At 47.3% G+C, this 12212-nt stretch overlaps 1 protein-coding gene across 1 annotated transcript in view; it reads left to right on the forward strand.

The window, feature by feature from the left end:
• Positions 1–7804: 7804 nt before the first annotated feature.
• ASPG (asparaginase) overlaps positions 7805–12212 on the forward strand; it is a gene marked incomplete at both ends in the record, with an annotated part of 44696 nt that continues 40288 nt past the window's right edge. Inside the window, one exon of the mRNA XM_080619217.1 lies at positions 7805–7985. Coding sequence (XP_080475343.1) covers positions 7805–7985 — 181 coding nt within the window. The remainder of the gene's footprint in view (positions 7986–12212) is intronic.

The following is a 12212-nucleotide window of genomic DNA, read 5'->3' on the forward strand; positions in this document are numbered from 1 at the left end:
ATCGGCTTTATCAGTATTATTCCCAGGCCGAAAGTCAAAACCACAGCACTGCACCAGCTACTAAGAAGAAGAAAAACTGACTGCTGCTGCTGAACCCAGGACAAGGAGGAATAAAGAACTGTTTCTACCTTCCAGAATACCTTCCTTTTCCCTTTTTCCCTAGTCAGGTTCCTTCCAGGATTTGGAATTGAGGCCTCAGTTCCATGGGCATCGTATTCAGTGTAGGAGTTAAATTAATACCTCCCACCCTCAGACTTTTGCTTCCATCTCTATTCTTGCCACTTCTGATTTTCCAACAACAATTAGTGTGCCTTCATACTAAGCTGGATCAGCAAACTAGCCCAGGTTGAAAATGCTTCAACATTTTTTCCCCTGGATTATTTTTCAACCCACACTGATTTTAATTACTGTTCAGTGTTCAGCCATGTGGACAGCTGCACAAGAAATGGGATGTGAATGAAAGGACTGGGGTAAAGTCTTAAGTTCAAAACCTGCTTAATCGAGCATTGCTCCCAAGGAACTATGTCTTAAGGGACAAAATGTGAATAACTAGGGAGAGAAAGCTGAAGGGAAAGTTCATAGCAGCCTTCCACTATCTGAAGGGGGCCTAAAAGGGTGCTGGAGAGGGACTCTTCATTAGGGACTGTAGCGACAAGACAAGGGGTAATGGGTTCAAACTTAAACAGGGGAAGTTCACGTTAGATATAAGGAAGTTCTTTACTGTGAGGGTGGTGAGCCACTGGAACAGGTTGCTCAAAGAAGTGGTAAGTGCTCCATGCCTGGCAGTGTTCAAGGCCAGGCTGGACAGAGCCTTGGGCAACATGGTCTAGTGGAAGGCGTCCCTGCCCATGGCAGGGAGGTTGGAACTAGTTAGAACTAGAAGGTTCTTTCCAACCCAAACCATTCTATGGTTCCACTGTAAAAGGAAGAAAAAGAGGAAGAGAGAACCAGCAGTGACTTGAGTAACGAGTACTTGTTTCACCTAAACCTATACAGATAAACAACTATTCATTTTTGTGACGTAGATGCTGTTGACCCCTTTTGGAAGACCCTTTTTCTGAATTATTAGGATTTCAGTGCATCCCTATCCAATGAAAAAGGCAATTGCCTTATGCTAGCACTACTCTTGCTTCCTGTCACTTGAGCAAACTAAACGTCAGATATCTTGATGAAACTCTTAAGCACAGTCTTTGTTCATACTTAAATTGTTCATACTTAAGCCCATTAAGAGCTCTACAAGAGACATGACTTGGAATATATTGGTGGAATGTGCTCATTTAAATACATAAACAATCTGGAAATATGTTCAATGTGAACTAGTTTCTGAAGAGCTCTGTATATTGAATTTATTTGCAAATACAGTGTCATAAACCCACCTATTTGCAATTGTGTTGATCGTAATTGATTTTTCATTTCAAAAAATTCAGTTGCAGTATGATCATAGCAATACCCAGGGAGAACTGAGCCCCCAGTTTACACTTACAGACATATATTCTGTGCCTTGCATTAAGCCTTTCTTTTTTTGAGGGGAGTTCTGGAGGGAATGCATCAATTTCTGTTGGAATAGTAAGTCACAGAAATTGGAAGCTGAAGAAATTGCTTGGACCATCCCATAATACCTATTTTTACCTTTAAATCGAGTTTTATTTAGAAGTTGTGGTACAGGGTACAACTTTAGTTCACATGACCTGGAGCAAAAAATCCTGACTACTTTAATATCAGAAACATGTTCTTTGGCTTACTGGGTAACTCTGGCACTTAAGCTCATATTTTGCCTCAAGGTACTTCTTCAGCAGCATATTCTTACCTTGTGTAGACTGTGTTTCTCAGCAGTTACTGTCCTCTGTAACTGGCCTGGTTTTTAGCCAATTACTTTTTGCTTTATAGTTGGCCCGTAATAACAAATCTCATGACAACAGACCTCAGTACTTCCCAGATTTCCTTTAAACCAACTTCAGCCTCCTTATTCTTGACCTCATACCTGATCCTTAAAAGAAACTACCATATATACCTTCCAAACATGACTCCAAGAAGTAAAACCTGTATGTAAGCTAGACACCAATACAGGGTTTAATAGAGCTCATCTTGTTTTATGCCAGAGCTTAATATACCTCCTTCCCACAATTAACCTCTTAAGAGCTCCAGAGTCTATATGGTACACGTCACTAGCTTTTTCCGTAAAATACCTATAACATCACCTTCCTTTACCTGCAAAATTGCCTTCTAATCCAGATGTATCAACTATTTTAACCTAGACACTAAACTCTAAATTTGTATTTAGTTTTGGAGTGTAATGCTTCTATTTTGAAGCATTTGAAGAAGGACTTGTATGCCTGAAAGATTAGGAAGACTGTTACAGAAGATGAAGGAGAATTTGAGAAATGCCTTGCACATCATTGGTATCAAACAGGTGAAATATAAACTGGAGTTCAGTTACGCCTATAATCTAGAAGACAATGGAGATGAGTCTTCACTTTAAACTAGCAATTCAATATTCTTTCTGTTATGGTATTTATTTAAAATAATTGCTGAGGTGAGTAGCTCGAGAGAGGACGCCTTCAACACCTGAGCAGGGGGAAGCTCAGCGTCTGGGAGCCTCAACTCAGAGCAGCCAGAGCCACTGAGGCAGCCTCAAGTCCTCGACAGGACTTGCCCAGGAGCCGGCAGCTCAGCTGACGCGAGCAGGGACTCACAGGGGGCGGAGCCAGGAGGAGCGGCACCAGCCCTGACTGGGTAAAAACCTGTCCCTGGGAGCGCGAACGAGTAGGGGTGCGGTGAGGCAGTTTGCGGGGGCAGGCGAGCGGGATGGTGAGTACTCGCCGTATGACCAGGGCCCGATCTGGGAGCTCTGCTCTGGCTGCCCCGGCGGTGGCCAGCGTAGGCACCCAGACAGAGCCGATGAGAGGGGAGGCTGCAGCACAGAGCTTGGAGTGTAGAGAGTGCCCGCACTGGTCTCCTGAGGGAACGGTGCCCAATGGGCAGGGCTGCGCTCGGTGCTCCCTGGTGGAGGTCCTCCTGCAGCAGGTGGCTGAGCTGCGGGATGCTGTCAATAGGCTGAAGGATGTCAGGGAAGCTGAGAGGAAGCAGGACTGCTTGCTCCAGGCCCAAACTGTGCAGGGGACTCAAGCGTCCCCTGTAGTTCATGGAGGAGAGCAGGAGGCTGTTAACCCAGGAAGCTGGGAAACAGTAACAAAGAACACCAACAAAAAAAGGAGGAAGAGGACAATTAAAAGCAAGGGGCTTCCTCCTAAATCGGTTGTCCCCACCCAGAACAGCTTTGCTGTGCTGCAGGCGGCTAAGGAGGAAATGCACTCACACCAGAAACAACCAGCTGGTGCACTGGTAAAGAAGATCTCTACTGGCACTGCCAGGAAAAAGAGATGGGTCATAGTGGTAGGGGACTCTATTTTGAAAGGCACAGAGGCGCCCATCTGTTGGCCTGACCCAGTCTCAAGGGAGGCGTGTTGCCTACCAGGGGCACGGATCAGGGATGTTGCAGAGAGGCTGCCTGCTCTAGTAAGTCCCACAGAGTATTACCCACCATCTAGTAATCCATGTGGGTGCTATTGATATTGATATTGATATAATGTGATATTGACAGCAGGAGCCTGGAGAACATAAAGAAGGATTACAGAGCCTTGGAAGAGGTGGTTAGGGGCTCTGGAGCTCAGATTGTCTTTTCATCAATTCTCCAGGATACAGGTGAGGACCTTAAAAAGGGCTAAGAGGATTGGCCAGCTTAATAAATGCTTAGAACAGTGGTGCCATAGTCACGGGTTTGGGTGTCTTGAATATGGGACTCAGTTTAGGAGGCCAGGTCTACTGGAGGCTGGTGGAGCTGGTCTGACACTGAAGGGGAAGAATGGTTTTGATAGGAGGCTTGCCAGGCTGGTCAAAGTTGCTTTAAACTGGATGTGTTGGGGGAGCGGGGCATCGTTCCATCCCAACACACCCAGTCAGTTGCCAGCACCTACAATAAATGCTCGGAGCAACGCAGAGATATTCCAGCCGCTCCAGACAATGAGCCGGCTTCATTTGGAGCTCGGCTCAGATGCCTCTATACAAACGCCCATAGCATGGGAAACAAACAAGAGGAATTAGAGATGTGTGCAAGTCTACAGGGGTATGATATAACAGGCATCACAGAAACATGGTGGGATGGCTCCTATGACTGGAGTGTTGGAATGGAAGGTTACAGGCTCTTTAGAAAAGACAGGCCTGGCAGGTGGGGAGGGGGATTGCTATTTATGTTAGGGATAGGCTGGAGAGTATGGAACTCTGTCTGGGGACGGGTGAGCAGTCAACAGAGAGTTTGTGGGTCAGGGTTAAAGGGAGAGCAGCGATGGGAGACATTACTGTGGGGATCTGTTACAGACCACCTGATCAAGAGGAATCTGCAGATGAAGCACTCTACAGACAGATAGGAACAGCCTCACGCTCGCAGGCCGTTGTTCTCATGGGGGACTTCAACCACCCTGACATCTGTTGGAGTGAAGGTACGGCCCAGCACAAGCAATCCAGGAGGTTCCTCCATTGTGTGGAAGACAACTTCCTTCTGCAAGTAACAGAGGAGCCGACAAGGAGAGGTGCCATGCTTGACCTCGTGCTCACCAACAGGGAAGGGCTGGTTGGAAATGTGACGCTCCAGGGCAGTCTTGGTTGCAGCAACCACGAGATGGTCAAATTCGAGATCCTCGGGACAGTGAGAAGAGCGTGCAGCAAGCTCACTGCCCTTGACTTCAAGAGAGCAGACTTTGGCCTCTTCAGGAACCTGCTTAGTAAGGTTCCATGGGATACAGCCCTAGAGGGCAGGGGGGCCCAAGACTGTTGGTTGATATTCAAGGATCACCTGCTCCAAGCTCAGGAGTGTTGCATCCCAACTAGAAGGAAGTGCAGCAGGAGTGCCAGGAGACCTCCTTGGATGGATAAAGAGCTGCTGAGGAAAATTCAAAGGAAAAAAAAGGCTTATAAAAGGTGGAAGCAAGGACAGGCAGCCTGGGAAGAATACAGGGATGTTGTCTGGGAGGCTAGGGACCAGGTTAGGAAAGCTAAGGCCCAGTTAGAATTCAACTTGGCTAGGGATGTTAAGGATAACAGGAAGGGATTCTATAGGTACATAGCGAATAAAAGACAGACTAGGGACAACATAGGCCTCCTCTGGAAGCTATCGGGAGAACTAGCTACCCTGGATTTGGAGAAGGCTGAGGTTCTTAATGACTTCTGTGCCTCAGTCTTCACTGGCAAATGCTTGGACCACATCACCCAAGTCTTGGAAGGCAGACGCAAGGACTGTGAGAATGAAGACCCTAGGCCCACTGTAGGAGAGGATCTGGTTTGAAACTATCTTAAGAACCTGAATGTACACAAGTCCATGGGACCTTATGAAATCCATCCACGGGTCCTGAAGGAGCTGGCGAATGAAGTTGCTAAGCCACTGTCCATCCTATTTGAAAAATCATGGCAGTCAGGTGAAGTTCCCAACGACTGGAAAAAGGGAAATATAACCCCCATTTTCAAGAAGGGGAAAACGGATGACCCGGGGAATTACAGACCAGTCAGTCTCACCTCTGTGACTGGCAAACTCTTGGAGCAGATTCTCCTGGAAGGCATGCTAAGGCACATGAAAAACAAGGAGGTGCTTGGTGACAGCCAGCATGGCTTCACTAAGGGGAAATCCTGCCTGACCAATTTGGTGGCCTTCTATGATGGGGCTACGAAACTGATGAACAGGGGTAGAGCAGCTGACGTCATCTACCTGGACTTGTGCAAAGCGTTTGACACTGTCCCACACGACATCCTTGTCTCTAAATTGGAGAGACATCAATTTGATGGGTGGACCACTTGGTGGATAAAGAACTGGCTGGATGGCCGCACGCAAAGAGTTGTGGTCAATGGCTCAATGTCCGGCTGGAGACCGGTAACGAGTGGTGTCCCTCAGGGATCGGTGTTGGGACCGGTCTTGTTCAACATCTTTGTCGGTGACATGGACAGTGGGATTGAGTGCGCCCTCAGCAAGTTTGCCGATGACACCAAGCTGTGTGGTTTGGTTGATGCACTGGAGGGAAGGGATGCCATCCAGAGGGACCTCGACACACTTGTGAGGTGGGCTGATGCCAACCTGATGAAGTTTAACCATGCCAAGTGCAAGGTCCCACACCTGGGTTGGAGCAATCCCAGACATGGCTACAGGTTGGGCAGAGAAGAGATTCAGAGCAGCCCTGCAGAGAAGGACTTGGAGGTGTTGGTCGATGGAAAAATGAACATGAGCCGGTAGTGTGCGCTCGCAGCCCAGAAAGCCAACCGTATCCTGGGCTGCATCAAAAGGAGCGTGACCAGCAGGTTGAAGGAGGTGATCCTGCCCCTCTACTCTGCTTTGTGAGACCTCACTTGGAGTATTGTGTGCAGTTCTGGTGTCCTCAACATAAAAAGGACATGGAACTGTTGGAACAAGTCCAGAGGAGGGCCACGAGGATGATCAGGGGACTGGAGCACCTCCCGTATGAAGACAGGCTAAGAAAGTTGGGGCTGTTCAGCCTGGAGAAGAGAGGGATGCGTGGAGACCTCAGAGCAGCCTTCCAGTATCTGAAGGGGGCCTATAGGGATGCTGGGGATGGACTCTTCATCAGGGACTGTAGTGATAGGACAAGGGGTAACGGGTTCAAACTTAAACAGGGGAAGTTTAGATTGGATCTAAGGAAGAAATTCTTTACTGTAAGGGTGGTGAGGCACTGGAATGGGCTGCCCAGGAAAGCTGTGAATATTCCATCCCTGGCAGTGTTCAAGGCCAGGTTGGACAGAGCCTTGGGTGACATGGTTTAGTGTGGGGTGTCCCTGTCCATGGCAGGGGGGTTGGAACTTGATCATCTTAAGGTCCTTTCCAACCCTAACTATTCTGATTCTACAAATAACAGCTCTCTTCTCACCATTTTGCCTTTGTAGGTACTAAGGACTCAAGAACTGCTGGTATTGTAAGACCAGAAGACATCATTCTTTTCCACAGCCATATAAATTCCAGCATTGCTCCATCTATTTTGATGACACTGAGAATTCTACTACAGTATTATCACCACCAGAGCTGTGGGCAATAATACTGGTGCCGTCTCTCATGGAGCACTGAAATGAGGTAGATGTGTATACCTTGTCACTGTTTCCTAAACCCGTTTCTTCTATGTTCTTCTCTGCATCACCAGTGACTCTAAAGCATCCCTACTGCATGGAAAAAGTCCACTTAAGGATCATGGTATTCAGGTCTTACTGATAACCACCTTTTTGCAGATACAGCTAATGACAGAAGCGCTTATTATCAGGATAAAACACACAGCATGGTAAGCACCAGTCACTTCAGAGGCCAGGTGAGTAGAGGAAGCTCCTGCCTTCTTCCCCAAGAGCTTTCTGGAAAAGAGAGGGGACGACGCCGGTCTTCCCTCCGAGGCTGACCCCGAACCCTGTCTACCCCCTTCTCCTCCCCGGGCCCTAAACACGCCGCTGCTCTCCGCTCTCCTCCAAGCGTGAAAGGCCTTCACGTTTCTCCCGGAGGCGCTGCCGCAGCGGCGCAAAGTACAAAGCGAGGCGCCTCACTCTTGCGGCGGGGCTGGGCGGTGCCCTCCCAGCAGCTGCCCCTACCGCCTCCTCGCGGTTGGCTCCGCAGGGCGGGAATGGCGGCTGTCCCCGCCCCTGAGGCAGCGCCTTGGCCCGGGCAGGCCCCACCCCGCTGCCTGCCCGGCGGGGCGGGAAGGGGCGGCCCCGCAGCCGCCCTATAACCCCCCGTTCAGCGGGCCGGAGGTAGCGGTTCCTCGGGAGTGGGATGGAAGCGGGAGCGGCGGTAGGGCATCCCGCGGGTGCGCGCTCACTGGGCAGAGCCCTAGCCGGCCCCCGCGCTCAGGAGCGACCCAGGTGCCCGGCCCCCGGCGGCGGCTCGAAGGCCGAGGCGCGGGTGCTGGTCATCAACACGGGCGGCACCATCGGCATGGTGCAGGACGACAAGGGTGAGGGGGCCGCGGAGGGAGCGGGACCGCGGCGGGGTCCCCAGCAGGGCGCGCTGGAAACCGGCCCTTGCGTGGGGTGCGGGCGGGCGCAGCGCCGGGGGATGCACCGCTTGTTTCAGGCCGAGACTGCTGCTTCTTTAACTGAGCAGCCTTGCTTTGTAGCCGCTCTCCCTGGCGGGGTTTGTGGTTCAGCATCCTCGAGTTTCTCGTATCTGATACGAGCAACGCCAGAAGGTTGTGTGCCAGCTTCTAATCCTCAGTTCCTACCAGCTGGTTATTTCGGTGGCTTAGTTGATAGGCATCCTTCTGACAAGTGAGCCTCACAGCTAGTTAGAGCAGGTTTCGGTGGAGGACAACGTGTTTCCTGAAGCATGAGTTCTCCCCTCCACGCACTGAAAATGAAACCGGCTTAATCGTACCGGTCATGCGGTCTTTTTTTAGCCCTAAAAGATCATGTGCCTCGCATTCCCACTGGGAAGAGCGTGGGCTGTTGGAGGTGGTGGCCGTGTCAAGGATTTTCAAGTAGTGACCTGAGAGACGGGGCTGATGCAAGAGAGGCAGCATACATAGATGCTGCCAAGTGTCCTAGCGAGTGAGATCAGATGCAGCATCTGTGCTCACCTGCCTCTGGGCAGGCTGCTGCTGCTCTCTAACCAGCTCTTGACTTCAAGAGATCATTGAGGAGTTCTGCTTTACTTTACTAAGTGAGGGCAAAACTTAAATTGATGAAAAGGCTGGACATGTTAAACCTCCTCCCACCAGCTGAAAAACGTTTAAGTTTCAGTATGCTGCCGGCATTTTACACAGAAGCTTCTTGGGTATACTTACAGGTATATGCTGTGTTTTCAGGTGCCCCTAAAACTAAATGTCAGCAGGTAGGTGCCTAGACTCACGTGACACCTCCTCAGGTCCCCAGTCCAGAAGCTAGTTGGAATGGCACCTAGGCACCACAAGGCCATTACTCAGTAGGCACACATGCAAGGGATGCCAGAAGCATCAGCTAGCTAATGTATCTGGGAAAAGGAATGGATTTTGGCCGGCTCTGACTTGCTGCAGGGCTATGCATTTGCCAGCGTTGGTATAAAGGGAAAAGGGGGGAGGGAAGCTGTCCAATTTTGATGAAAATCTATTCGATTTTCTTCTTCCTTCACTTGAAATGCAGTGGAGCATCCCAAGGCTTCAAGAGCCTGTCTGTTTAGGTTTAGAAGCACAAGTACTTGTGTTCCCTGCTACAGAATTTCAAGCCCCTGCCTGAAATACACAAAGGGCTTTGCCTCAGAGCTTCCTAGGGTGGTTTGTTGGGTATTTTTTAATACATACCCTTCCTTCTCAGCAGACGGTGTCTGGTTGATCCTTATTATTGTAGAGAAGATGCTCTACAGGGTTGTTCTGCTTTAGTTTATGGCTGTCATCTATGTGTTTATCAAAGTTGTAAAAAAAAAAAGTCTGTATTTCATATGACATGTGTTGACTTTCCTCTCTCTATTGTTATACTAAAATAATTTCCTACTTCTACTGACTCAGCTTCCTAAACACCTTTTTAAAGCAAATAAATTGAAATGACGTCTCATTCTTTTATAAATTAACTCTTCTTATTTTCTGTTGCCTAACAAGAGTCAATCATTAAAGCATGTGCAAACAATCTTGTAGTTATGATCCAATGATGCTGACTTGCTACATCCTGGTAAGTTTCAGCCTGCTTTTCATGCACAGACCTAGCAGCAGAGCAGCCAGAGTACTTCTTTTAGAACATTTGGCAGTCTTTAGTGTTCAGATAGAAGCTGGTGAAAGGAAAGGCAGCATGCTTCAAAGGAAAGAACAATAGATGCTCATTTCTTTTATTAATTAATGGATGGAAAATGCTTGTTTACAACCATACCTAGAATTACAAGTGGTTTTTTTTTCAAGCAAAGTGGAAAGTAAGTAGCTTTTTTGACCTGAATGAAACCAGCATCTAATAGCAGCAACTGCTCGAAGTGAAGGGATCAAGCTAGGTTTCTACCTAACTAATTTCTGTCCAGGCTTACGAGCTTTTTTATGGCCTTTCCAGTTGCTGGGAGAAGATGGTTTCACTCTTAAAATCTAACAGTTTTGAGAGGCCTATTGTGTTCTGCAAGGAATATGTTCCTGTGTCATATGTCTCCATATGCAAGACTGATACAATCACATTCCCTGCATTCACTGTGTGTGTATGGAGTGATTATTTATCACCATGATACCTGGTTGTAAACCTCCCACAGAGGTTCTGCAGTTGACCTATGCGCGTGTGGCCTCTCTGGCATGTCTTGGACCTGTTGGACTTTCTGCACACCTACAGGTAACTGTGCAGGAGTAATATTCAGAGGACAGTCTGTTTCTGTTTGTGTGAGTTGAGTGACAACCAGGCTCAGTTGCAGCCACTCTCACTATTCATGTTTTTGCTGCCAAATAATGCATTTCAATGCATTTTTTAAATTTCTTCCTTCTGCTTCCTATGACTTATTTCCTCCTACAACAGCCTCTTTTGGCTTATTGGTAGCTCATTTCAGAAAGACAATCTTAATGCACTCATTAGTGAGGTTACTGTGATACTAATCTTTGCATCAAGTTTGTGCTCACATTCTCCTGGCTGGTACCTTCAAGAGGATTTAACATGAAATATTGAGAGAAAGAACACCCGACAAATGCAACTAAGCTAAATGCCATAGGAAGATTACTTATCTTGGAATAGAGTCTGCCTGGGTAACTTAGTTAATTATGTGTCTTTTCTAGACATACTAGACTACCAAAGGACTGACTGCTGTAGTCCAAACCTTTTTCTTTTTAAAACTTATCCACATTTCTGAAAGCTCCAACTACTGCAACTGCAGAATTCAGGATTTTGGAGAACACTTTCTGCTGCTTTGCCTTTGCAAAATATAGTTGTTACCTTTGGGATCTGGCACTGTTGATGTACGTGCCACATGTATTGATAATCCTATAGGTAAAAACTGGTTTAGTGAAGTTCTTTGTATTCTTTAGCATGGAGAGTTTTTTAGGATTCAGGATGATGACTTCAGCATGCATTATGCTCCTTCTCCCCAGTGCCTGTGGTTTCTCAGGTGCAGAGCCCCACTGACAACAGCTGCATCAGACTTTATTCAGCTCCCTCTTCTCTGCTGCAGCACAGGTTAAAGGATGTCTACACTGGCAAGTAACTATAACTGTTACCTATGGGATCAGGGTGAAAAGCAGTCTCCTTGACTGGAGATAAGACAGAACTGTCCTTGTTCTCCTCAGTCACAGTTGCTTGTTTGCTGCTCTGCGTTTGTCCACCTGCTTTGTGATGCTGGGATTGGCCAACTAAAGAAGGGGAGGAGAGAAGTTGATGGGAGCTATTTGGACAAATTGCACAGTCTGCCTCTTCTCTGCACGGGTGAAGTTGCTTCAAATACTTGGTTAACAAGCTTGGCTCACAAAAAATGTCTTCCATGAATAATAAAGTAGAAGTATTCTTAAAACAGTTGCACTTGAATTGCCCCATGTTTGCTTCTTTAAGCTGTAAAGCAGAAATGCATGGATCCGTTTAGGGGACTGCATAGGTTGCAAGTGGGCAGCATTCTGCAGAATGTCTTAACAAAAAGGTTTAAGTTCAGTGGAAGCAATTACAGGAAAGTCCTGACACATTTGTGATTAAGAGATGAGGAACTGCTGTTTATGGAGAGGGATTTAAGAATATTAACATACATCAGCTCTCTGGTTCCTGGAGCAAATGCAAAAAGTAAACAATCTAATCCATTGTCAATATTCAGAGCAAGATGAACATTGGCTAAACAAGAATAATCAGAAAATACACAGAAAACACTTGAAACTAGACTGAATTTCAGAGCCAAAATGACTCTGTGCCTAAGAACAGCAGAAGTGGCCTTTTGTGACTAAGCTAGGAACATGCTTAGTAGGAAAAGCAGGGATTATAGCTGAACGAACGAAGCAACCAAAGCTTGAAAGTGTGTTAAGTGTATTTTGTAAAACAAAGTATTCCGGCAGGAATCCAAGCAAATCCACTCAAATGCTGTTGCCATTCTGTGAGAAAGTTGTCTATGAAGAGGTTTGCTACTTCATTTAAGGCAAACCAGGAGGGAGATTAGGGAGTTCTTATGGATTTTTCTGTCATTTTGGAAAGTAAATAGGTAAATGGAAAAAGACAGCAATACTACTGAAAATACTGTCTGGTTTGGAGTATTTACTGTTTGAAGGTGAAGCAAAAAA

The sequence above is a fragment of the Psittacula echo genome, assembly GCF_963264785.1.
Source record: "Psittacula echo genome assembly, chromosome: 5".
NCBI classification, from domain to species: Eukaryota; Metazoa; Chordata; class Aves; order Psittaciformes; family Psittacidae; genus Psittacula; species Psittacula echo.